This window comes from Cadophora gregata (genome assembly GCF_030347475.1).
Source record: "Cadophora gregata isolate MNR1 chromosome Unknown scaffold_2, whole genome shotgun sequence".
Lineage (NCBI taxonomy): Eukaryota > Fungi > Ascomycota > Leotiomycetes > Helotiales > Ploettnerulaceae > Cadophora > Cadophora gregata.
In genome coordinates this window covers 1897115-1922705 of record NW_026695925.1, presented here as the reverse complement: position 1 = coordinate 1922705, position 25591 = coordinate 1897115, and the positions used below count along the sequence as shown (strand labels likewise).

Genomic DNA, 25591 nt, shown 5'->3' with positions numbered 1-25591 from the left:
AGCCTCTACTTTCTGCGGAAAACGTTTGAGACAGGTTCTTCCACATCTTATGTAGTCATTTCAGTGATTCTTAAAACACCGAAGAATTGATCTGTATATGTAGCTACCAAACGCCCACGCACAGTATCATGGAATATAATAGCTAATCAGGAATAGATCCGGCCACATGTTAGAGAAAATACCAGGCCTATCGTTCACATGCTCAAACCAATTGCGGTACTTACACACGAAGATGTCCTTTGCAAAAATTCTAGCATCATCAATGAACCAATTTCATTCTCTTGGACCTGTGTCATGGATTCCTTTCTTCTCCAAAGTTGTGGAGTCTTAATTACTCCAGAAGCCGATCAATCCCCCGGCAACAAAGCTTGAGTAGCTGGTTTTGGGACACATCAATGTCTTTGACCCGTTGAGCCCGAAAGCAGTCTCTCGAGGATTAGTAAGTTTTGGTCTCACTGCTTTGTCAATTGTGAATAAGTGGCTAGTACAGGAATTCGATGCAGATGATACAGTAGAATCCTTTACCGTCCCTTTCCAGCCTCCAATGACCGTCAACATCAATACGACACATATCAAGTGCACATTGATTTGAATATCCAAACGGTGGCATCGGTTCCATGGAGAATCTAAATCCCCATGTTCATTTGACTCGCAAGTGTCAAAATCCAAAAATTGCCAAGGCCCTCCTAATGGGCACACAGGTCACGGAATTGTGTGTAGCCCGTGGAAATGCTTTCATCACTTCTATTATCACATACCCAGTATCTAGAGTCTTTTCTGCTTGCTATCATGTTGGGTTAATCTGAGATCATACGTCGCCTTCCAAATTCTCGCCTGCTGCCCTTCTCAGAAACCCCGCGACCTTCTCAGGCATCACCAGGTGAGGACCGTGAGATACGGACAGTCGTTCCGTCTCAATCTCTCCACCCTCCTTCCTGACTGTTGCTATCATCGATTCTTGCAATTCGAGAGGGAGCGGTTTGTCGTTCTCGCACATCAGGTACGATGTTGGAATTTTCTTCCAGGCTGCTGACTTTGTTTTGGTCATGAACGTTGCGAGAGATTGAACTCTTAGTTTGGACACCCACTCGTCAGCCTCCGCAGACGGAAGATCATGATAGAAAACATCCTTGTTTACTTCGTCTGGGAATTTGAGATTTCCGTCCTGTGAATTTTGGTCAGCAATGGCCGTCGCAGAAAAGACATGTAAATAAATTCTCACAGCATCCGGGACCCAGACCGGTAACGGCCCACCTAGAACATCCGAAATGCTGGTTTCTTCAGGAAGAATGAACGATGTAACAAAGGCCAACTTTGTTACTCCTCCTGGCTTTCCGTCGCGCTGTCGTTCCGCCTTACTCAATCCATCAAGAGCACTGCAAGCAGGAACACCCCCCCAGCTATGGGCGGAAACGATAACATCAGATCCAGCGTCGATTTCTTTCAGAACTACTGATCTGACCGCAGCAATATCCTCATCAAGTGATTTCACTGCTGGTACATTTCCTGTGCCTGGGAAAGAAAAAGTGGCGCACTTGTAGCCCTGTGGCTCAAGGATGCTGATGACCTTGTCGAAAAAGCTGGGGCTGTGCCAAGCCCCATGGCAGAAGACAATCGTTGGCTTAGACATAGGCATTCCGGAGGATTGATATTGAGTGATTTTGCAATGAAAAATTCTTGGACGATGACAGAACGAACGAAGATGCGCGAGTGTTTTTGCCAGACTGAAGAGACGTGAACTCTAGGGAGAACAGAATTTATAGCTTTGGGAATGAAGATCTTCAGATACAAGTGCTGAGCGGCACTACAGTATACTAAACAAATCGAGTCTTGGCATCCTTGCTGCACCCGAAGCCGAGCACTCTTTCAGCGGGAGGCCTAAGCATGATCTATACCGTCCATAGGGGAAGAAGGTCTCGGGCCTGGATTTCCTTTGGGACAAGACTTGGATCTCTAAAGAAGCTACTGATGCGAGAAACTGCACGATGGGCCCAATCATGTACCCACGATCGTGTTCAGCCCCATTGTTCAGCGCTCGCTTCTGCTGGATTAGTGCTGACAACACTCACCTCAAGTCGCCTTGGCATAGACGACTTGAATAATAATAACATGTCCGATCCCGAACACCTGTCGAGTGCAAGAACAACAACCCATTTTATTTCTTCTCCAGGAACCACATGATGGATCAGATCATGTACTTCCACTCTAACCCGGTACCTCAGAGGTCACATAAAAAATCCACTAGTGGTTGCCGAGCTTGTAAAATCAGAAAAGTGAAGGTTGGAGAGTCACCCAGCGTCTGGTTTATGATTTCCATGTGCTGATGAGGTCCAGTGCGATGAGCAGAAACCTGTATGCAAGAGGTGTCAGGTACATTTCAAGAATATCACGAGGTGTGATTATGAAACCTCGAGAAACAAGATGAGGGAGCCTAGAGTAACAGCGCAATTTATACCCCATACGATGGTGGAGGTGCCACTATCTAAGAATACTCCACAATTAGCCTCAAGTAAATCACCAAAGGAGTTTGCACTCTTCGATCGCAACATACAGGCAGAGCGTACTTTGACTTGCTCCCGGTATTCTGCCTCGCAGACCAAGTGTTGCAAATGTCCTTGCCACTATCCTGGTTTGTCTAGCTCCACGGGCTTTCAATGACGACAACTAAGTTTTCCGGTTTAGAGTTTACGAACATGCTACTTGATTTAGTGTTTGGTATATGTAGGATATGTGGCAATTATCCGAATCTATCGCCCAACAGCAGCGATTGCAACCCTGTCATTTCGGATGCCATCCTCATGCCGGGCAGAATTGATCCCTTCCAAATGCTCCCTGCAAAGAGCAGTCCACGGGTATATGCGTTGATGCATCATTGTACGTCTTAAAACAGTCTGGGAGCATATGTCACTGCTAAGATTGAGAGCAGGGAACACATCTCTAGCACTTTTCCCAACCCAGATACACTCACAATACTGCACCAATCCATTATGGCTTTCAGCGGCGATATCCAATCCAACACTCTTCAACACGACGCTCTACGTAGCAGCAGTTCATGATGCGGGACTCCACGGTTTCAAAGACACAGTCGAGTCACTCTTCTACAAAGCCCAAACTATCCGAGTGTTGAACGAAGCGTTGCGAAATCCTTCTCAGGCAGTTACAGATGAGACACTTTCCGCTGTCTTACTCCTTACTCATATTGTTGTGAGTAACTTCTCACGACCTCCAACTATTGTCAACAAAACCAGCAATAAGCAATTGGATTTGACTTTCGTGACCAGTGTATCATCGGGGAACCCGAGGAAGTTGAGACTCACCTCAGCGGGCTTCGACAGATGATCGATCTCCGCCGTGGAAGCCAAACCTTTTCAGTCGCAGGTGTTTTTCTTCACATGCTGTGTACCACAAATCATTTGACCGCCGTGATCTCGGAAAGTAAAGCTCTGCATCCGCCAACTTCACCATACACACCATCTTCGATCAATCCATCATCATCTGCTCCCTTTGACGAGTCATCAATGCTCAAAGCTTTCGCTATTACCTCTGGGTTTCATTCAACGGTTGCTGATATACTGTATGAGATGGGCTGTTTACATAACGTGCTTGATGCCTTTTCGAGCAAACTTCTACCGCATATACGCCAGTCTTTCGAAAATCTAATGGAGACTATCGAGCGGATGGGTCAATTTAATTTGAGAGAAAACGAGGTTTTGGGACCTTTATTAGTAATAGTAGATTTGTAGGCCAGCAGGATAGCGACACCATGATTCACCGGATAGAGAACTACCTGACATTCCGAGAAGATCTAACAACAAATGACCGATTTGTGAATAATTTCAATGGTGTCTGTGTCGTGGTAGGATAGCACCTTGACCTTGCTTGCAACTTTTGTTACTTAGTGCTTGGTAAAGAAAAGGTTGTCAATCAGGTAGTGGTATATCTATGCTAGCGTGCTTTTCTATCTCGTTGTATAAAAAGTCTAAGGATACAATGGAGAATTCTTCTTCTGCTCACTTATACTCTTCAGCAAGAGACTTAAAGCCTTGCAGTAAATCATCTCTCAGATCCTCCCATCCTTCAAGTCCAATACTAACTCTCAAAAGTGTCGTATCGACCTTGGAATCTGTCATTGAACGCCACTCAATCAAGCTTTCAACACCACCCAAACTAGTAGCGTGATGGAACAATTTCAGCTTGCTCGGTAAGTGGCGAGCGAGGTTCATCTCCTTGAAGTAAATAGAGAAGACTGGCCCATATCCATTGGGCATCTGCTTCGTCAACCACCCATCTTTGATATCCTCAGCTTGTAAGCTAGCATGTTCGATCTTAGCCACGACCTTCCTGATGATCTCGCCGTCCTTCGATTCACCATCCCTCTCAGGATGTAGCGCATCATCCAACCAAGCGACCAACTTCGCAGTATTGGCAGCCTGTCTCTCAACCCGAACCTCCAAAGTGCGCACACTTCGGATACCCAGCCAACCCTCCATATTACCCATTACGTTACCGATGAACTGCCTCTCAGCAAACAATTTCTCAAACCAGCCCTCTCGCTTTGGGTTCACCGCCAGAATACCACACAGCATATCAGAGTGACCACCAACATACTTGGTTCCGCTATGCATAACGATATCTGCCCCCCAAAGAAAGGGATCTTGCAGAGGTGGCGGCCCGAAAGTAGCGTCGACTGTAAGGAAGGCGCCCCTTGCATGAGCCTTCTCGGCAAACTCCTTCAAGTTGTACGCCGTACCAGTTGGATTCAGCGGCGTCTCAACATGCACGATATCACCAGGTTGGAGATCTTCAGCCGGGCAGTCTAGAGCAATCTTTTTAAGCCCCGTGAGCTTCTGATGGATATCAATGACGCCGTGGCAGCCATGGTAGCCATCTCCAATGGAGATTTGCTTGGGGTTGAGGAAGACCAATAGGGCGTGGAAGGCGCTCAGACCAGAACCGTATGTCAGCGTTGGTCCTTTGAGGATGTCTGAAAGAATGGCTTCAAAACGAGTGGTGTTTGGAGTGGTATATCGAGAGTAGATATGGCCCTCGAACATCTCTCCAGGCTGTGATGTTTTTTGTTAGCCAGGTTGCCCACTTTTCACTTGCAATAGTTAAACTTACCTGACGCTCTGCCCACGACTTCAACTTATCTGGATTTCGGTCATATCGGAAGGTGGTTGAGACATGCATTGGTGGAGCAACATCAGAGCCCTGGTTCAAGTAGTCATCTGCGTGGATAGTCTTGGAAGACAGCGAGAGATTCGAGAGTCCGTGATCCGTATGGTGATCTTCCTTGTTCTCCGAGCTGAGACCATTTACTGCTGGGGGCGTCATCGTAACGGTTGCTAAATTTACTTGATAATGAACTATAATATTAGCAATGGGAGACGATTGAAATCATGTATCAAAATGAAGATTTGTAGTGGAGTTACAATTGCGCCTTGTTGGCGACATGTGTGGGGAGTTCGTTAGCGTCCGGCCGGGCCAATACCGCCACTCCCCCAATTTTATGGTTGATCTTAACTTATCTCGCTTCTCACTATTGACAACATCATGGTAGCTAATCTCAAAGCTCCAGCTATCGGGAAATCTTTTGGTGATAACGACCACTTCAACAGCTTCGATATTCTGAAATCTCACCTCGCTACATAATATCTGGCTACTCCATGATATCTTTCAATGATATCATCACCCAAGTCACTTCTGCTAGTTAAGATCCAAGGACTTGGCTTGGTATTGAGCACTTATCTATTTATACTCTCGGTCGAGAGAGACCATGCTATATATCTGTATGTTGAGCTATATAACGCAAATGGGTATCTTTCAAATGCAACACAGCCAAACGCCAATTTTCAGCCAACGTATATGTCCAGTCATACATCGTCAGCCACCTCCCAAACTAAATTTTCCGAGGCTACCTAACATTGACCAAGCCGTCAAATGTATATTCAGCGTCATATGCCTTGCCAGGATATTTTTTCATCCATTTCTTAACAGCTGCTTGAATTCTCTCCACCACTAACTTTGCATCACAAGATTCCATCGACAGACCTACAGCCTGACTCCCTTCATTCACATACACGTCGTGGACCTTCGACTTGTCTAGAGCACTTTGGACAGCACTTAAATCTACAGGATACCTCAACACCAACCTGTGCAGCATCTCTGCATCTGGGATCTTCTCCAGAGGAAGACGCGTGGATTTGGCACGCATCGGTCTCATGGGTCCGCCTGGTACAGATGGCTCCATTGATTTTCGCCTTCTCATCAGATATGCACGCGGGTCGCCATCTGGTAAACTTGTCTTGAAGGATGGCTTCGCAAAATCATCTCTAGGAGCAACTTTCTTGCCGGCTTCGAGGTTGGCGATAGCAGCATTGTAGCGATTCTTGTGTGGCGATGATCTGACAATTTCATGCGCGAGATCGACTTCCAAGTCCTCATCTTGAAGATTAAGTCGGCGCCGTTTGACAACAGGAGTAGAAACTTCTGCTTCTGCTTCTGCACGAGCAGCTAGAATTTCCTTCCGACGTTGACGTGTAGCATCTTCCTTTCGATGTTCGAAGTCCATTGCCCAAGCAAGTTCGTCGTTTTGATCGGGATCCAGGCTGTTCGGCGTATGGCCACTTCGAGCTGACGGAGAGCGTATGGTACCACCTGTCAGGACTGTTTGTCGTAGACCGTCTTGTTGCATATCATGACCAGCCGCCCTCATAGGAGGAACGAAAGGTTTGTTCACTCTCTTTGGCTTCGTTGAGCCACTGTGCTGCGGAAACTTTTGACTTGGGCCATTGAGGATATCCCTGGCAGTGTTGAAGTCAGTATTGCGACTGAGGACACCCACGTCATCACCCAGCAGTCTGACATCCGAATCAATTATTGTTGGAATTTTGAATGTCGTAGCAAAGACTATATCCTCTGGTCCTCTCTGAGGCTCCTGAGATGAAGAAGATATCTGTCCTAGATCAAAGGACTGGGAACCATCCCTGTCTACTATTTGGTGAGGCCTAGGCGTTTTGAAAGTCGGTTCTACATCTGGAATTACAGGATCCGACGAATGTTGAGGCGTTGGTAGACAGGTCAGCGTGGGCTGGGGAGGTGTGTCATCAAGGACTGCAATTGCTGAGCTATGAGGAATGTAAATGTTCTTCGGCGGAATCGGTGCATTCATTTTGGAAATGATCCATGGATTCAAGGAGTTTCCAGGGCTTTCGGGACCGTCTGAACTGGGTTGTGGCAGGCGTCTAAGATTCTGAGACGATCGATTAGACCACCGACCACCTTCAACATCTTCGCTAAAGTCCTGGGACATGTCAACGCTCCAGTTTTGCCCTTCAATCCTCTCCAACTCTGCAGTTTCATTAGTAGTAGGGACAAGCTCCCCATCTATCTTGGATGCCAAATCCTGGGTCAGGTTCTGCGGAGCCATGATTTCAAGAGGCTCGACAGCATGCACGTGTTCGCTGGAGCTGCCATGCTTTCCCGAAGACTGATTTCGAGACATCAAGAGCTCGAAATTGTTAGTGCCTACGGCGAGTTTCTCTGGTGTGCCTGTTATAGTTGAGGCCAGGGGCACACCATACACGTTCTTGAACAATTGCTCGACAGATTCCAGCACAAGAGACTCATCTTGAAAAATCACATCGTCTTTCGCAGGCTCGACATTCGGATCGTAGCTCGATATAGGGCACTTTATGTTCAGCCGAAGGAAGGGGTCTTTGGGCTTCTCTTCGCCTTCCAGACCAGATCCTTTAGCATAGTATTTGAAGATGCTCACGAGCTTCTTCATAGTACCTTTGTCGTGTGTTACCGGCCTGGAGTCAACTGAGATGTACTGGCCATGGCCCATGCTAGTAGCTTCTGGTTTCGGCATGAAAACTTCGACGGTGAACTCATCTGATCCAGATTCCGTGGAATTGCTAATCTGGGCTGCTTTGGAAGCATCCTTGGATGTATGACTTATTGAAGTCTTCTCGGAAAATGCTAGGGACTTCTCAATACATTGAGCTGCCGCGTCTCGTCCAATAATTTTGGATGCTACCTCTTTCATCCCATCATTAGGACGAGGAGTAAATGACCAAGAACCCTTTCCTCCACTGGCTACTCTCATACAGAACCTGACTCGGGGACGGGCAAAGGCATATGAATACAGCAGTTCTTTGATTCTTTTCAGTGTCTTCGCTGAGTCTTTCAGGGCGGTCTGTCTTCGAACAGGGAGATTGTAAAGAAATTTTGTAACAGAGATTTTGGTTCCGACTGGATGAGATGTCCGGCTCTGACTTGCGATGCCACCAGGAGCTTTCAACTGGACGGAAGTCGCCACAGTCTCTCCTTCAGTCCTAGTAGTCACGGAAACCAGTCCTAATTGCACAGCGCTTGCGAGAGCTTCTCCTCGGAAGCCCAAACTAATGCCGCCAATGGACTTAAGTTCTTCGAACGACCTCAATTTGCTGGTGTGTCCACGCCTGCCGAGAGCATCAAGGTCTTCTTGAGGTATACCCTGGCCATTGTCTCGGACTTCGATCTTATCAATGGTGTTTGGGGATATCACAATATCGATAGACGAAGCTTTCGCATCAAGAGCATTATCAATGAGTTCTTTGACAAGAGATGTAGGGGTAGTGAGAGCTTGCGCTGAGCCAAGGAGGTGGACTGTTGCATCCGGAAGCGCTGTAATAGCCATATTACGACGAATAGAGGCCCCTCAGGTTGCTAATGCAGTCTAAGAAGCTCTAGTAAATGGTGACGAAGCGACATCGACAAGGAAGCCGATGTTGATGATGGTGATGAAGCAGCAGCAGATCGCAGCCTTGCATGAATGCCCCGCGAGGCTGTCGTTTGAACCAGCCCAAGTCGGGACGCCGCGGGAGTGGCAATGAGTGTAATCGGGTGGGTTAAAGCGCTTGCTGTACTTTCTCGACCATGAATTCCTCCGTGTTGGATAATACGATAGAGATGATAGAAGAATTTGGTGTGAATGCTGAGAAGGAAGATGAAATCGTGGGAAGGGAATGAGAAAGGAAAGGGAACGAAGGGAAATGACCCTGACTAGTGCTATTTGGCGAGGCTGGCAACCGCACCGCTCCAGCAACCCCTGCCAGCCCAACCAACAAGTGCCTGCCTGTGACTGGGCGGGCAGTTGACTTGACTCACAAAGGTCGGGTCACAATAATAAACTAAACTGCAGTAGAAGTTGGAGTCGAAGAAGTCCCGCTCACCAACTGCGAAATTCCACTGCTCTCGATCCACACACCAGACCTCCTCAATTGTTTGGACCAGTCGCCAGCACGACGTCTAAGCTTCTGTCCAGAGCGCTCTGGGTGCGCAGGTCGCCAAACAGATTTACATTCAATTATCCTCTTGCCAGAATGGCCACCAACGCTGCGTCTCACAACCCGAGTAAGTAACAGCGCAATTGTCTTCAACTTGAGACAAATTGCTAACAGCCTGCTCAAAAAGTCGGTGAGGAGACCGGTCCTGTTTCTGGAAAGCCTCTGCCCGTATCCAGCAAGACCAAAGCTGCTCTCGCAGATGCAACAAATTCCAGCCCTATTGGCACTCATGTCGCAGGCCAAGATGCGGGCAGCAAAGTTGGGATGGCGGAGGCTGGGACTAAAGTGAAGAGCGAAAAAGAGCGTATGCAAGCCCAGGTTAACCGCAAGATTATATCCCATGGGCGAAGCTAATCTCTGCTGCAGTTGAGCGGGAGCGAAAGAAGGCCGAAAAGCAGGCGAAATTTGACCAGAAGAAAGCCAAAGCTGCAACTGCGGCGCCAACTACCAGCAAGACAAAGGAGAAGAAGGCCAATGCAAGCAAGAAGGCGGACGAGGGCGTGCTGCCTCCATATATCGAAGACACCCCATTCGGCGAGAAGAAGATCATCAAATCATTTGATGATCCACAGTACAAAGCATACAACCCCACGGCTGTCGAGTCAGCGTGGTACTCGTGGTGGGAGAAGGAAGGATTTTTCAAGCCTGAGTTCACAGCCGATGGCAAAGTCAAGCCGGAAGGTTCGTTTGTTATCGTCGAGCCACCCCCAAACGTCACTGGTGCTCTCCATATGGGACATGCGCTCGGAAATGCCCTCCAGGATGTCATGATCCGCTTCAACCGAATGCATGGTAAGACAACATTGTGGCTACCTGGCTGTGATCACGCTGGTATTTCCACACAGAATGTTGTTGAGAATATGTTGTGGCGCCGTGAAGGCAAGACTCGTCACGATCTGGGCAGACCGAAATTTGTGGAGACTGTTTGGGACTGGAAGACTGAGTACCACCAGAAGATCAATACCGTTCTCCGTAGAATGGGTGGTTCGATGGACTGGACTCGAGAAGCATTCACCATGAACGAGAATTTCTCAGCTGCTGTTACAGAGACATTTGTCAGTCTTCATGAGGAAGGCATTATTTACAGGGAGAATCGACTCGTAAATTGGTGTACGAAGCTCAACACCTCTCTTTCCAATCTAGAAGTCAGCAATAAGGAGCTCACTGGGCGGACCTTGCTTGACGTTCCCGGCTACGATAAGAAGGTCGAATTCGGTATCATCGTCCATTTCAAATATGAAATTGAAGGTACAGATGAAAAGATTGAAGTAGCAACAACTCGTCCAGAAACCATGCTTGGAGATACCGGTGTTGCCGTACACCCCGATGACGAACGATACAAACATCTTGTTGGCAAGAACGCCATTCATCCTTTCATTCCAGGTCGGAAAATGCCCATTGTTGCTGATTCTTATGTCGAGAAGGACTTTGGTACAGGTGCCGTCAAGATTACCCCTGCGCATGATCCAAACGATTTTGCGCTAGGTACCCGTCATAATCTAGAGCGCATCAATATTCTTACTGATGATGGATTCATGAATGAGAACGCTGGGCCTTATGTTGGACAGAAGCGATTTGATGTTCGATATACCATCCAGGAGGATCTGAAGAAAGCTGGCTTGTATGTGGACAAGAAGGACAACGCCATGACTGTTCCACTCTGCGAAAAGTCGAAGGATGTTATCGAGCCACTTCTTAAGCCACAATGGTGGATGAAGATGACAGATATGGCAGCTGCAGCTCTCGAGGTTGTGAAGTCGGGTGAGATCAAGATTCTGCCAGAAACAGCCGAGAAGAGCTATATTCGCTGGATGACAGATGTGAATGACTGGTGCTTGTCGAGACAGTTGTGGTGGGGACACCAAGCACCGATGTACTTTGCACAGATAGAGGGCGAGGAGCACGATGAAGCAAACGGCAGTCTTTGGTTCGCAGGGCGTACGGAGGAAGAAGCTCAAGCTAAGGCAAACAAAGCCCTTCCTGGAAAGAAGTTCACCTTGAAGAGAGACGAGGATGTTCTAGACACATGGTTTTCGTCTGGATTGTGGCCTTTCGCTACTATGGGCTGGCCAAACAAGACGCACGATCTGGAAACTCTTTTCCCAACATCAGTTCTGGAGACTGGATGGGACATTTTGTTCTTCTGGATCGCCCGTATGATTATGTTCAGTCTCAAACTCACAGGCAAGGTCCCTTTTACGGAAGTCTACTGCCACTCTCTTGTGCGTGACTCGGAGGGCAGAAAGATGTCAAAATCTCTAGGCAATGTCATTGATCCCCAGGATTTCATTGAGGGTTGCTCGTTAGAGAACTTGCATAAGAAGCTCTTGAGCGGCAATCTCGCGCCGAATGAGGTAGAGAGAGCCACAAAGTACCAGAAGACTGCTTTCCCTGATGGAATTCCACAGTGCGGAACAGATGCTTTGCGATTCGCACTTGTATCATACTCCACCGGGTCCGGTGATATTCTTTTCGATGTCAAGGTTATCCATGCCTACCGCAAGTTCTGCAACAAGATTTACCAAGCGACTAAGTTCGTACTGGGCAAATTACCTGCAGAATTTGTCCCCAACAAGACCGCAAAGCTGACAGGCAAGGAGTCTCTTGCTGAGCTTTGGATTCTGCACAAGATGACTATCGCCGCAAGGGACATCAATGTCGCGATTAACGACCGAGAATTCCAGAAATCTACCTCTGTTGTCTACCAGTTCTGGTACAATCATCTTTGCGATGTTTATATTGAGAACTCAAAGGCCATTCTCCAGGACGGTAGCGAGGAAGAGAAGCTTTCAGCCCTCAATACTCTGTACACAACTCTCGAGAGTGCACTGACTATGATACATCCATTCATGCCATTTTTGACGGAGGAATTGTGGCAACGCCTTCCCCGCCGCCCAGAGGACAAGACTCCCAGTATCGGTTTGGCAAGATACCCTGTCTATGACGAATCGCTGGACCGTCCTGATTCCGAAGCCGCCTACGAGCTTGTTCTCGACATATCCCGCGGTGTTCGTTCCCTGATGGCCGAGTACTCGCTCAAAGATGAAGCTAAAGGTTCGCTTAATTGCCCCTTGAATCAACATCGCTTGCTAACGTAATTCCAGTCTACATCCAATCGAATGATACCACCTCACATAGCACCATAACCGCGCAAATTCAATCCATCAAATCACTCTCCGGCAAAGGTGTTTCGTCCATCGACGTCCTTTCAACTACCGACTCCCGCCCTGCGGGCTGTGTCGTCTTCTCTGTATCTTCCACTACAGCCGTGTTCCTCCACGTCAAGGGCCGCGTCGACATCGACGGCGAGATCGCCAAGGCTGCGAAAAAGCTCGACAAGACAAAGGTCGGTATCGAGAAGCAGAAGAAGATCTTGAACGATGAGGGTTACAAGGAGAAGGTTAGCAAGGAGTTGCAGGATATTGAGTTGAAGAAGTTGGCAGATCTTGAGACGGAAGCCAAGGCTTTCGAGGAGACTATCAAGCAATTTGAAGTGCTGAAGATGGAATAGATGCTCTCATTGGCGAAACACCCTAGAAATTCTCTGGATTTGCTGATGGTCTTGTACATGTCTAAACAAGACATGGATGAAGTTGCTCGATAAAATAAGAAAAAGTCTCTCTGAATGTGTTGGATACTTTACACGATGATGCTGATGACATCGCAGAGTGCCTGTGTATAAGTTAGACGAGAGGGTAAAAGTATCACAGCAGTGCAGAACTCTTGAAAATTTCGTGTTGAATTATAGAACAGTTCATATCATGCATTTCGAGGTCTTGAAGTCTATACTCCTGTCTCAAATAAGAATGTCTCATACGCTAACCATCCAAATACACCCATCCGAACTCCATGAACCAGATAATAGTCTAAACCCCGATTCTTGACCCGTTTAATCTTTCGAAAGCCTCTGCCTCCTAGGCTCCTCTTCGATGTCCCCACTTGCGAACACATCCTCATCATCCGTAAAATCATCACGATATGCACCATCTCTCTCTCCGTCGTTTTCCCACAGGCTAATATCATCGTCTCCCATCAACGCAACAGCATCTGTATCTTCCATCCCATCCAGATCGCTGTAACCCCGTTGGCTATTCCCCACAACCAATGCTCGTTCTGCAGTCCCAGCTTCTAAAGCCTCGATTTCCAATTCTTTCGCTCTAGCCATCGTTCTTTGATAGATTATAAATCCTACTGTGGCACCAAGAATAGCACCAAATGCTATACTGGCATAATTTATAGCCTTTGTCTTTCCGTCCATCTTGCCGCCATTCTCGGCAATGCTCGCTAATCTGCTACCGATAAATACATGGATAAGAAGTTTGGGACTCGTAATTGCCGTCGCGAGAGCGAACGATAGCGGATGGACTGTTGGAAACGTCGAGATCGCCGCATTGGACAAGCTGTATGGTAAAGGACATAGCCTAATCATGCAGAGGATCTTTATCCCATCATGTTTCAGCGTGAGAGCCAGAGCCTCAAACCGCTTATCCTGCCCTACCAACTTATTCACGTATTTCGACAATACGGTCCTTGAAGCCAGGAAAGCAGCCGTGGATCCAGCAACTGTAGCTGACGCAACAATGAACCAGCCATTCGGAAACCCATATACAAAGCCCGCTATCGTGATGGTTGTGCTGTAGCCTATCAAAGGCGGAAAGGAGCTGGTAAACGTCAAGAGCCAGAGTATCGTCCACCCTCCACGCACGTTATGCCACTTCTTAGCAGCAGGGGCGAGGTATCCAAAGATTCGCTCATTGTAGATCATGAAGAGGACGAGACCGACATTGATGACGAGCAGTGCTGTCCCTGCGGCGACCCGCTGGGCTACTGACAGCGCGAGAAAAGTCTTGATGACTTTACGCTGGACTTTGGAGGCGGAGGAGAGGATCTTGGTTTGGTAGGACTGGTTCTGGTTGCTTCGGAGAGAGTATGGGGAGGAGTGCGCACGGTGGCGCCCAGTGGAGAGACGGCGCGACCATGGCGGGCGGATGTTCTGTCTTTCCGGTGAAGGCGACCCGATTGGGGATATGGGGAGGGCGAGAGCTTTCGCCGTACTGCTGTAATCGGCGGGCATGGTGATGGTTGTTGAGGAAGCGGATGTGGAGGGGTTTAGTGGGCTGTAGAGGGTGGAATGAACTTTTGGGTGCAGGCAGTGACTCAATATCACATCTGGGGAATCATCGAAATTGTGAACAGAGCCGGAGTTGAGGGAATCGTGGGTGCTGGTGTTGGTGTTTATGGTTTGAAGTGAGGAGTGAGAAGTAAGAAGTGGTGGGTGGATCTGAGGCTATGCTTGAAACAAACTGTCCCTTGGAGAGAGAAGTTACAAAACACAAGCAAGGGCTTTGGGGGAGCAGTATGTCTTTCCTGTGAAATAAAGAGAGATGTTCCTGCAAAATAACTGTCAAAAGAGAGGTGCGACAGGATATCTCTCCAAGATTAATCTACGAGCCTGTACGGAGTACATTGTCCCAAGCTTAGGTGACGTAAAGAGAGCCATCTCCAGCTAAGTACGGAGGTATCACAGCGGCGGTTATTATACGAAACTCCGACCTTCCACATGACTTTGGTAGCTTTCATCGAAGTCAATTTCTAAAGTAATAAAGGACAAGGGCTTCCACTAGACAAGTGATCTATTTTCCGACACCTTTGTACACAAGATTGTACATCGTTCTGGAGATAAAGGTATCCAGAAGGGAAGGCCTTTGCTCGCGCTGCCATGTTCAGGCCAGAACCACCTGCAACGACCAGAGCAGGCGTGGAGCGGCCCTTTAAATATAAGTAGGACCGACCAATCAAATACCCCTAAGCTCTCCCCCAGATCCCGTCTGGCATCCTCATCCACTCACTCACTCAGTCCTCAGTCCAGAGTCCAGTCCAGCCTCACCTAATCCCGCCTTGTACCCCTTCTAGTATAATATTCATTTACCCGCACCGCACCGCACCGCACCGCACCGCTATGCAGCACACCCGCCGTCGCTCCCCATGATATCTACAGACCGTTTTGCGTCGACGATGTAAGAGCCAGGTGCCATTTCGTTGTCGCCCTGCTCTGCTCTTGCTCTCTGTCTATCATCTGCGCGGTCTCACCTATCTGCCTGCCCCGTTGCACTTCAGCGCGCTCCTTCCTCAGCCCGACCCTCGCGCACCACTCCGCCTCCCCTTCTTCCTACCTCTAGGTGTCCTTCGTCGCCCGCCCGGCCTTCTTCTACATTTGAGCAATTTACCCAACATTCGATCCCCCCATCGCAGATCGTCCATACAAACGCCGAGATGGTGTCCGACGAGACGTACGAGCTTTGCCTACCCGTACTCCAGGACGCGAGCCTTGAGGATGAAGAGAAGACCGACAAGCTGGAAGAATTCCTGAAGAAGGAAACCACCTTGGTTGGCAGATCTCTAGAAAACGCGGTCCTGGACGTGTTGTGGCGATATCGAGAATCCTCGACCAACCCTAGTTCACCCCCGCCGATGCGACACACTGTTTTACGGCGCGCAGCATCTCCAGCTCCATGGCCTATCCCTCGTGGCAGCAGTGGTACTCCAGTATCGTCTTCTCCTCGCCTCGGTGTGAGCCCTCTTGCTCCCCCTGGATTCGTGCCACAGCCCTTCACGCGAGCGAAATCGTCGACAGCCTCTCCTTTCACATCACCCCGCCCTTCCCCTAGACTTGCTTTCTCCAGTCCGGCCATTCCTCATAGTCCCAGTCTGAACGCTTATGAGTTCCCCACCGATACATCCCCTACACAAGACATATACGGGGACTATGGTAGTGATAATGTTGACTGGTTGGTAAATGATGATGGTGGAAGTAATACATCTTCTTCAGCGGGTGGGCAAAGTGGTCTCAACGCCGCCGCCGCAGAGTATATCTCTCCTCAAAACACGGAAATGTCTCCTTACGATATGTTGCGCAGCATTCTTGGTCCTTCAAAGTCAGATGAAGAGATTGAGGCGGCCCTTGCAATGCATGGATATGACCTAAGTGCCACTATCATGGCATTTATGGAGGGCCAGACAGGGGATGCTTCCAACATAGCCCAAGCCAACGATGTCAAAAATGCCATTTTGATTGGCAAGTCAATGGCTTCAAGTATTTCACGTCCTATTACTCCTGCAGGACAGCAAAAGAGTGGTGTGGTCTGCAGATTTTGGCTGTCTACTGGACAATGTCTCCGAGCCGACTGCAGGTTTAGCCATGACCTCAGTAACCATATTTGCAAGTAAGTGATCTCGTATCCAGGTGGCCTGGCTTCTCCTTCCGTGCTTCTATTAAACACCCTTGGCTATGGTCCTGCATACATCATAGCTCGTCTTGGCGATCTGACTCTTGACGAGAACCGGCAATACTGACTATAAATTAGATACTGGGTTGAAGGGAACTGCCTCGCTGGTGACACTTGTATATTTTCACATGATCCATCACATTTCATGAGTCGCATGAATCTGGAGGGAAGCAACACGCCCCCCCTCCAGAGTGCTCATCCAAGCTTTCAATTCCAGGATTTCAACGCATTCCCTTCCTTACAGCCTCTGCAGGACCAGTGGCCCAATTCTTATAGCTCTGCAAATGCTTTTGCTAATTACCAGGGAGCAAGCTTCACTCCTCCACCGCCTGGTTTCAAGGGCATGCAGGGATATACAAGCGATGGTTCGAGTCAAAGATCACGGCCAAGTTCTCGACATCAAGCTCGGGAGAATATGCCCGCAGCCCCTGCTCTAGATGACACTGAAGCATTCCCATCCCTTGGTGCAGTCACTATCAAAGGTGGAAAGAAGCATCATGGAAAGAGAGGAGGTCATGGGCATGGCCACAAGGAGAACACTGCTCCTAGCTCTCTCGCCGAGGTAAGTCAAGCCTCCTTAGAATGTCTAGATTGAATGTCATGTGTTGTCTTAGGACGTTGAGCGACAAAAGAAACTGACTTTGGCTTCCTGGGATTTAGGTTGTCAAGATGTCACCTTCCCCTGGACCAAGTATGATAAGACAGGATGTAAAGAAGATAGGCCGAAATGGCAGTTCCACTAGTATTCGCAATGGGGAGAACAGTACCGCAGCACAAGCCATTCCATCACCTCAACATGTTCCTTGGTTAGAGACCGGCGAAAGAGCGAACAAAGCATACCTCAAAGCCAGACAAGATGCTATCAAGCATGGAGGCTTGCGGAACAAGTTCCTGCAGAGGTATGAAAGTCATGTCTGGTGACCACGAATTCGCTAACAAGTAGATAGCGCTGCTCAAGCCTGGAACCGCAACGATGCTCGTGCTGCAAAAGCTCTAAGTCTTAGAGGCCAGAGCGAGAATGATGCCATGCGTAAGGCACATCGGGAGGCCGCTAGAGAACTCTATGAAGAACGTAATAGAGGAAGTTCCTCACATTCTGAGCTTTACGTAGATCTCCATGGCCTTCACCCAGAAGAAGCGGTCGAATATCTCGAGAAAGTTCTCTTAGAGAACCAAAAGGAGACAAGACCTGTTTATGCCATCACCGGTACTGGACACCACAGCAAGAATGGCAAAGACAAGGTCGGCAAAGCTATTCGAAACTTCTTAAATGAGTGGCGCTATGCATTCAGCGAGTTCTCTGTTCCAGGGGATCGAAACAACGTTGGAGGCATTCTTGGCATCGATGCTAGGTCCTTCGACAAGTCACTGGCTAGAGATGGCGTTGTAGCTTCAGTAACGGCATCTGAGCAGGCTGATAAAGAACCCGTTGACATACTTTCCGAGGGTCACGAAATCGGAGCAGGAAAGGTTCGCTTGCTTGTGCGTGATCCTCCAAAGGGACCCAGCGCAAATCGATGACTGGACTAGATAGAAAGAATAAATAAACCAGTAAAAATTGTCTAGTCAGCGATGCTTTTGGAACTAGTGATTGTTATTCCTCATGTTCACGTATTACAACTTCCGACTACTACCTTAGTGAAGATTGTACATATTGGAGTGATGATCAGATTGCAATTCCATCAGCCGCCACCACAGCATCATGAGGTGACGGCTATATTGAATTCATCTGGGAAATATATACATATATAGAGTTGCCGTTGTTTGCTTCTTCAAGTTATTTCGACCTTGCGGTGGAATGACTAAGGTAGAAAGCCCGCGTAGGTAATGGATGGAAGTCAACAAAGACACGTGATCTCGGTGCTTTGTCAGAAAACGCTAACGTGGCGCTAAGCATCCAGTCAAAAGCCTTCAGACACAAAGCAGACCTCTCACGACATCCCACCCAAGATCTCGACGAGCGCTTCTGGCTCCTCGTCTCTTCAGTCCATGCCGCTGCATGATGCCCTTCAATGACGTTGACTATGACGAACTCATCAAAAGACTAACAGACAATTTTAATATTCTTGCAGATGAGGTGCAGCTCCTGTCTGACCGCAAGCAGATTTTGGAGCACAAGTTGCGCTTTGCACATGAGCAAGTAAGTACATGATATTTCATTTCAACAACACTCATACCTGTCAAATGATGAAAAACATTAGCTCTAGATCTGGAGCTGCCAAAGGCAGCGACGACTGACAAACACCATGTATCCTGATTCTTCAACCTTTTAATCAAAGCACTCTTCATTGCTTCAGCTGCTGCATTGCTAACCAACCTCTGCACAATAGTATCAATACCTCGCCGATAAGTATGCTTCGGGGGATCCCGAGATCTCAAGTACTTTAGCAAAGCTGCAACTTCCTCCGGATCTACAAATCTCCACACCGGACGGTGTCGGAGTCGTACCACTTCCGCAGCGGGCACATATCGGTTCTAAGCAACAGACAGCAGTTGCTATAAGGGACGGACGAAGGGCGGCACAAAGTCTTGTGGCCTTGGCAGGCAAGTCGACCGGATCTACCGTTAGCGGAAGAAGTATATCCGGGACAAGCAGTAATGTGAAATACTCGGGGCGAAGGACCTCTTTATCAACTGTGTTGGAACAAGACTTCACCGTCCAAGGGAAGAAGAGCTCGTTATTGTGTCCATTCTCCCGTCCAGCTAGATCGAACGACGCCTCGATGAATGCCGAAAGGTCTCCAGGGTCTGGCACCCATGAATCAGACCAGCCATTGACTCCTTCCGAAGTGAGAGACCCGACGCGTCACCATTCTTCAGACCCCATATGTGCAGCTCTATATGCCGAGACTTTGAACTCCCCTCCCCCATCAGCCAGCGGCTCTGCTGCGAAATGTCCAATACGTTACATGGACCAACACTCTCCAGAAGAGATTGCTCAATACTTTGAAAGCCACAAACATGAAATCCCACGAAGCCACGAAGTCTGTGTCAAAAGATACCAAAGAAACGAAGATGATATTAGGAAGTTAGATGCAAAGTACGGAAACTTGGTCAGCATGATTCAGGGACTCGGTCAAAAACATCAGCCTATGTTGCCTACGAAGGAGGAAGAGGAGGCCATGGAGCTGGAGAAAACATCAAATGAACGGGTGGAGAACTGGGCTCATGCGGTCAGTGCTGATGGGGTTCATTCTGAGGAAGATGTACCGGATAATGAAGAAGAGGATCGCGAAAGCAGATTCGACAGACCCTTGAAAGAGATTCGGGTTGGCGAGTCACCAAGTCGACCTTGGGGTATCTCAGTGCCTATCTTCGATCCACCCGAGGGTCAAAGACCAGTGTCACCCCCACCAGCTCCTGTCGCAGCTGAACATACACAACGACCGGTAGGAAAGTGTCCATTTGGACATGGTGCTAAGGTTGAGGAGCAGACGGTACCTCTACCGATAACGGAAGAGACATCCGCTGGGAAATGTCCATTTCCTCATGCTGCAGCCAAGAAGAAGGAGGAACACGCTGCAGAGTCAACTCCACAGGCCGCGCCAGTCTTTCATAATCAGCCAACTTTCCTCCAACCTCCCGAGTCGGCAAAGGCGGCCACAGTTTCACAGATGATTTTTACAGGGCCTGTTTTCATTGGATATCCCATGGAGCAAGCTATCACTTTTATGCAGCAGTATAAGGGTACGCAATGAGTTACGAGAGGGGGGATTGTTTTGATAGGTGTGCTTTAGCGACGGCGTTTATTGAGAGTTGTGCTAGTCTTCTGAGCGTGGCAGTGATACTTGACAGGCGAAAGTGGCTTCTCCTTGATGATCTGGTTTGAAACAGCAGTCTAATAGAACAAATTGATATTTTTGACATTTGAGAAGCTTATTTTTCACACTTGGGTTAGCAATATTGGTGTTGACTTTATGACATATGATTGACTAACTCTTTGCTACACTAATCGTCTGACGTCCAATTGGGGGCCGGCCTCTAACAACCTTAAGCCTCTTCATGTTCTGCATTTTGGATGCACCTCAGGAGGTAATCGTTCGTGGGACTTCTAACAATGCGATTCCCTTTGTATATCTGTTTATTGCTGGGACCCATGGTACTGCTGAGCCAGCGTCCGTTGGTGTTTAGCCAGGGTTACACAACAGCCAACCGCGGCAACTAAAACATGTAAGTGGAATGAAGTTGAAGTTTACGCGCCCAATCATTATCGCCATCAGGAGCTGGTGCCACGATCAACCTGATAACGAACCCTTCTTTGCAACTGGCTGCCCTCTGATTCAGGCGCAAGGTTTTGGATCCAGGAACCCTGAGAAGATCATTCTGCACCCTGGCTAGGTCAACATCATTGTTTTAGCGGGCTTCCAGAACTAAACAGGAGAGACGCCGCGCAATCTGATACGAGGGTAGCTCCAGCCGCCAGGAAAGGAACTCTGTTTCATTTTGCTTTTCCATATTCTACGAACCCCTGGCGACATATTCGAAGCTGGCGTAACCTCTAAATCATCTGCCATCACTCGCGCCGTTGGCTTGTACCTCCCCGATTCTAGATGCGCCATCTCTAGTCCATTTCTTCGTCCCGGATGCCATAGGAAAAGACCAGCGTAGAAGACTGCTGCGAAAGATGAATGCCAATGGAGTGCTGTACTCCAAAGAGGATTTCAAACCGCCCATAGTCTCGCCTGCGCCGATTCAGGGTTCGGCTTTCTCAAAGCTCCCTGATGAGATAATCGAGCAGTTAGTACTGGAGACTTGAACTTCCATAATCTTTGCGCTGACAGCCTGCACCTAGGATTCTGCAGCTTACGAACCCGAATGTTTTTGCATCGTTGATACTTTTGAATCGAAAGTGGCGAACAGTATCGCAGCAAGCCCATCTCTATGCCCACCATTTGTCTCGGTGCCCTTCGTACGCAGCAGCACACCGATCCTGTCCAATTTCGGTGGATGAGAAGAGTTTACCACACCTTCGTCGACTGTTTGCCCGAGAGACAAAGCGAAACTTATTCGAAGCATATCTGCGACCTACGGAGACGATCATACAATTAGTTTCAACATCGATAAGCTCTTCTTCAGCTCCAGGAGGGGAGGCTTTCCACTTCAGCCTGTCCCCGCGGGGTCACTACATTTTGGCATATAGTTCCTCTCGAATTCACGTCCTTGATGTGACAGGGCCCGAGATAGCAGTGAAGAGGGAGCTTAAGATACTACGGAGGCCTGCATCGACAACCATAACAGACGATGGTGTTACACTCGCCGTTTTGTCAACAGACCTCCAAGTTGACTTATACGACTTGTCCGGAGAGCATCCGAAGCACACTCGTGCTGTTGCTTTGGATCATACTCCGCGGACAATAGCTTTATCCCCAACAGGATCTGTTCTTGCTGCAGCGTATGATTCTGGCGTAGAGGTGTCATCTCTAGATCCAATTTATGCCAGTACCGACAGACGATCCGTGAAGTGCTATGCTGCAGATTCATTATCCTTCTCCAGAGACGGAACTCAGCTTCTTGGTACAACAATGCAGTCTCGCAACCCAAGTACGGTTATTCTCACGGCACCTTATTATGACCCTAGCGGCAGTTTACCTGAAGATAGTGTAAGCTCACTTTGGACAACATCGATCCTTTTCCCAAATGGCAGCCGGGATTGCAGTCACGCAGTCCTGCTTCCTAGTTCATCAGATGGAGAGGTAACGTGGGCATTTACTTACGATCGAATTCTGGAAACCTTCCGTACAGTACGCATCGATGACCTGCGGAATGGAACCACATACTTCACTGGGCCGATTGCTGAGTCTGTGTCCACTTCAAGACTTTTACCAAGCACATTACCTGCAGCAAGCGAATCTGGAGACCTAGTCGCCTCGGGTTTTCAAAGTTCTATCTGGCTCTACGGAGTCCCAGAGGATTTAGAGGCAATACCAAACACCAAGGATAGTCTTACCAACAGCCCAGAGAGTGGAGTGAGTACACCCGCCAGTTACCTTGGGCGTCGCAATAGTGCGCCATCGTTGAGTTCTGTCTCCAGAACCAGGGATAGCATCAGCAGAACCCCACAGTGGCAGCTACTTGGTGATAAATTCAGAAATACCTTTGTTGAAGGCCGCAAGGTTGGTTCACTTGATCGCGTAAGTGCTTTGGCATGGGTCAATACTGACTCTTCCACTTTCCACGTGGAGAGACTGGTCGCCGTCGCTCCTGGCGTGGGAGGCTTGGATACCGTAATTGAAGATGATGGCATGAATCCAGTCGATGGGGGCCGAATTTCCATTTTAGACTTTGCTTATGCCCCGTCCGATGGCGAGAAAATCATTATTACTATCGAGGTTGGAATGAATGAACCCGAGGTCTTAGAGGAGGAGCACAGAGATCTAGATGCAGAGGTTGCAATCGTTAGGAGACGGACGGTCGCCCAGAGACGTGGGAACCGTAGCCACGTTTCCCGATCAGCTTCAACGCAGCCTCTTTCTCCTCGTTCTGATCCACCGGCAATGCCAGTCCAAGATATGGGTGATCTTTTCTCCTCTCGAAATCCAATTGCGAGGAGAGTTAGCCAGCAAACAACGTCGACTGAGAGATCGGAGACGACATCTTCTCTTGACGAGGATCACGATGCTTTTGATGACCCTTACTCTCATACCAATCCGAGATCTGGCACTACTCTTCGTCGTGCTGCTACTGCAGCTGCCGTAAACAGGAGATTCCATCCCCGGGTTGGTCAAGAACATATCGAGTATCGTCGCGCTGATGGGAGAGAGGAGCATCCACATGAGAGTGATGCCGATAACTGGGTGCCACCACCTCCTCCTTACACTCGGGATCCTCTTCCTCCTCTGCCAGAACACATCCAAAGATCTCTACTGGCAGAGGCTGCTGCTGCCACTTTAGAGCGCTCAAGAACCCATCGAGCTCCTAGCCTTGACTTTCCGGGATTGGACTCAAGCTCATTGCATCGATCTCACACGATCGCAACTATGGCATCCTCCAGCACAGCGGAATCTCGACGAGAGCGATTTCAATTTCATAGAACGATGAGCGACGACACGAACATGAACTCGGACCGCGTTTCATTTGAGGAAGATCCCAGACCCATGACTAGCCCAAGGGAAGAATTTGACGATCTGTACGATGTTTCGCCTCAAGGGTCCCCACAGCCATCCCCCCGTCCTCAAACAGCCACGATAAATCAAATACCTAGAAGACCTGTAGGTGCGCCCTCGAATGTACTTTCAAACCTGCCTGCACCATCGACGCCTTCGAGCCCTCCGCCTGTAATGCTAGCAACTTTAAATCAGCCTGCTTCTCCTATTCCACAACCTCCACAACCTCCGGATATGACATCTGATCGCGACAGCCACAGCGCCCCAACAACCAAACAATATCAGCTAGCTGCCCATCTAGCACACAGGGAAGCCGTACCTGCCTCCACAGGTCACGAAAGAGCTCGATCTCAAGCATTTATGGAAGTCGTTTCTGCAAACACAGGACATGGGATGGTACGATCTGAAGGCGATTCAAGTCAAGCGCAGAGTCTCAATAAACAAGTCCCTCCACGACCTGATGACAATCATCACCTCAATGAGCTTCCTCCGCCAGCGCCGGTACCTCACGCCCAGCAGAGAATCATCGAGTCATGGCAAAGCCCTCCAAGACGGAGCGAAACCGTTCCTCTCACTGCTTCGCCCCCACAAGATATGGATTCAAATCCATTGCCAATCTGGAGGAGAGCTGAGACTGCGCCAGTGACAGCTCAAGATAGCAATGCCATCCCACCGTCCTTGGTGTTACCAAGCGCCGATCAAGTTGCTCGTCTCAACAGTCGCAAAGGACGACCTAGGGGGCTCAGTGATCCTCGACGTCCGTCAGGGGGCTCTCACAACAGGACTGCCTCTGGCGGATCTACGCACAATGCGCCCGCCAAACTAACGCCCGAACAAGCATTCAATGCTGGCCAGTCATCACGAGGCCTGGCTGGCGCATATGGATCATCTCCACAACGCTATAGCCAAGGACCTTCCCCACAAGGCAGTCCATACTCATCGTCACCATCACGTCGGCCTAGCGGGAATAACCACAATCGCAGTCCTTCAGGTAATTCATCTAATTTACGCCCCCCAATGCCACGCCTGGAGACTATTCACAGCCAGACGTCAGACCGCGGAGAGCCGTCGCCGTTCTTCGGCCAGAAGTCAACAATGGTTGGAAGACAGCCCAGCCGAGCCGAGAGGAGTGCTGCCAAGAATATCAAGGATGCTAAGAAGAGGGGATGGCGTGCTAGCATGCGAAAGGAGAAGAAGGACAAGTTTGGAGATGGAGCAAGTAGTGCTGGGTGGACTGACGTCTCGAGGGAATCGGGAATGCCTGGGAATTATGGGGAGAAGGAGAAGAAAGAGGGCAAGTGTGTTGTTATGTAGTGCGTGCATATATACCCGATTGATTCTGAAATTAGAGTGTGAAGTGCGCTGTGTTTTGCGGCCGTTGTGAACATCTTCATTGTAGTTTCTTCAATAATGATAAACACTTGATGAATGCTTCTTTATGCTTAGGCTTTGAAATCTGTCTGATATTGTGCAGCTCTCCTGCCACTGACCTTCCGTCATCACATGCTTGAGTCGTACACACGAAGTGGGTCATCCTTCATGGCCTTATGGGTCTGTCCTTGGCCGTTTCATAGTGGTGGGTAGCGGTTGTAAATATCTCCTTCGCTCTATAATTTTGAGCGTGGGTTTGATATGTGCTGGGACTGGTCTTACTGGTTATTTATTATCTTAGGTAAAGGTAGAAGATGTGTGTTTAACTATCATATAGAAGGCACAAATAGTAGCTTGGTACCGCATGACCGAGACTGCTTAGGTGTCCTTATTCTTATTCAGTCGTTGTTTGCACGTTGCGCGAGTCGCTTTTATTTACTGAACTCGCGGGCTTAAGCGAGACGAGAAGAGGGTATGGAATCGTACCACCACAACCTCG

The 25591-nt window shown here is 48.7% G+C and overlaps 9 protein-coding genes across 10 annotated transcripts; 5 read left to right on the top strand and 4 right to left on the bottom strand.

Annotated features, from left to right (window-relative positions):
• Positions 1-513: 513 nt before the first annotated feature.
• Positions 514-1926, bottom strand: ONS95_007920 (uncharacterized protein). The gene has a single exon (XM_058501446.1). The coding sequence runs from the start codon at positions 1634-1636 to the stop codon at positions 809-811; it is 828 nt and encodes a 275-aa protein (XP_058362766.1). The 5' UTR covers positions 1637-1926; the 3' UTR covers positions 514-808.
• A 185-nt stretch (positions 1927-2111) lies between these two features.
• On the top strand, positions 2112-3915 carry ONS95_007919 (uncharacterized protein). Of its 2 annotated transcripts, XM_058501444.1 has the most exons (5): positions 2112-2279; positions 2335-2629; positions 2683-2874; positions 2927-3204; positions 3282-3915. In XM_058501444.1, the coding sequence occupies exons 1-5, from the start codon at positions 2178-2180 to the stop codon at positions 3741-3743; spliced, it is 1329 nt and encodes a 442-aa protein (XP_058362764.1). In that variant the 5' UTR covers positions 2112-2177; the 3' UTR covers positions 3744-3915. The 2 variants fall into 2 exon arrangements, with proteins under 2 accessions (XP_058362764.1, XP_058362765.1); XM_058501445.1 differs by having other exon boundaries at positions 2927-3915.
• On the bottom strand, positions 3916-5459 carry ONS95_007918 (uncharacterized protein). Its single transcript, XM_058501443.1, has 2 exons — positions 5122-5459; positions 3916-5063 (listed from the first exon to the last, which is right to left on the bottom strand). Exons 1-2 carry the CDS (start codon positions 5332-5334, stop codon positions 4011-4013), a joined length of 1266 nt encoding a protein of 421 aa, XP_058362763.1. The 5' UTR covers positions 5335-5459; the 3' UTR covers positions 3916-4010.
• Positions 5460-5500: 41 nt separating this feature from the next.
• ONS95_007917 (uncharacterized protein) lies at positions 5501-9014 on the bottom strand. The gene has a single exon (XM_058501442.1). It carries the CDS (start codon positions 8681-8683, stop codon positions 5915-5917), a length of 2769 nt encoding a protein of 922 aa, XP_058362762.1. The 5' UTR covers positions 8684-9014; the 3' UTR covers positions 5501-5914.
• A 94-nt stretch (positions 9015-9108) lies between these two features.
• Positions 9109-15848, top strand: ONS95_007916 (uncharacterized protein). Its single transcript, XM_058501441.1, has 5 exons — positions 9109-9399; positions 9460-9636; positions 9699-12386; positions 12437-15113; positions 15190-15848. The coding sequence occupies exons 1-4, from the start codon at positions 9369-9371 to the stop codon at positions 12841-12843; spliced, it is 3303 nt and encodes a 1100-aa protein (XP_058362760.1). The 5' UTR covers positions 9109-9368; the 3' UTR covers positions 12844-15113; positions 15190-15848.
• Positions 13222-14406, bottom strand: TVP38_2 (Tlg2-vesicle protein; the record flags this gene model as incomplete). Its single annotated transcript, XM_058501440.1, has 1 exon — positions 13222-14406. One exon carries the CDS (start codon positions 14404-14406, stop codon positions 13222-13224), a length of 1185 nt encoding a protein of 394 aa, XP_058362761.1.
• On the top strand, positions 15606-18139 carry ONS95_007914 (uncharacterized protein; the record flags this gene model as incomplete). Its single annotated transcript, XM_058501439.1, has 4 exons — positions 15606-16555; positions 16697-17180; positions 17279-17517; positions 17566-18139. 4 exons carry the CDS (start codon positions 15606-15608, stop codon positions 18137-18139), a joined length of 2247 nt encoding a protein of 748 aa, XP_058362759.1.
• Positions 18140-18534: 395 nt separating this feature from the next.
• ONS95_007913 (uncharacterized protein) lies at positions 18535-20495 on the top strand. Its single transcript, XM_058501438.1, has 2 exons — positions 18535-18758; positions 18949-20495. The coding sequence occupies exons 1-2, from the start codon at positions 18618-18620 to the stop codon at positions 20314-20316; spliced, it is 1509 nt and encodes a 502-aa protein (XP_058362758.1). The 5' UTR covers positions 18535-18617; the 3' UTR covers positions 20317-20495.
• A 69-nt stretch (positions 20496-20564) lies between these two features.
• On the top strand, positions 20565-25153 carry ONS95_007912 (uncharacterized protein). The gene is made up of 2 exons (XM_058501437.1): positions 20565-21355; positions 21411-25153. The coding sequence occupies exons 1-2, from the start codon at positions 21243-21245 to the stop codon at positions 25033-25035; spliced, it is 3738 nt and encodes a 1245-aa protein (XP_058362757.1). The 5' UTR covers positions 20565-21242; the 3' UTR covers positions 25036-25153.
• Positions 25154-25591: the final 438 nt, after the last annotated feature.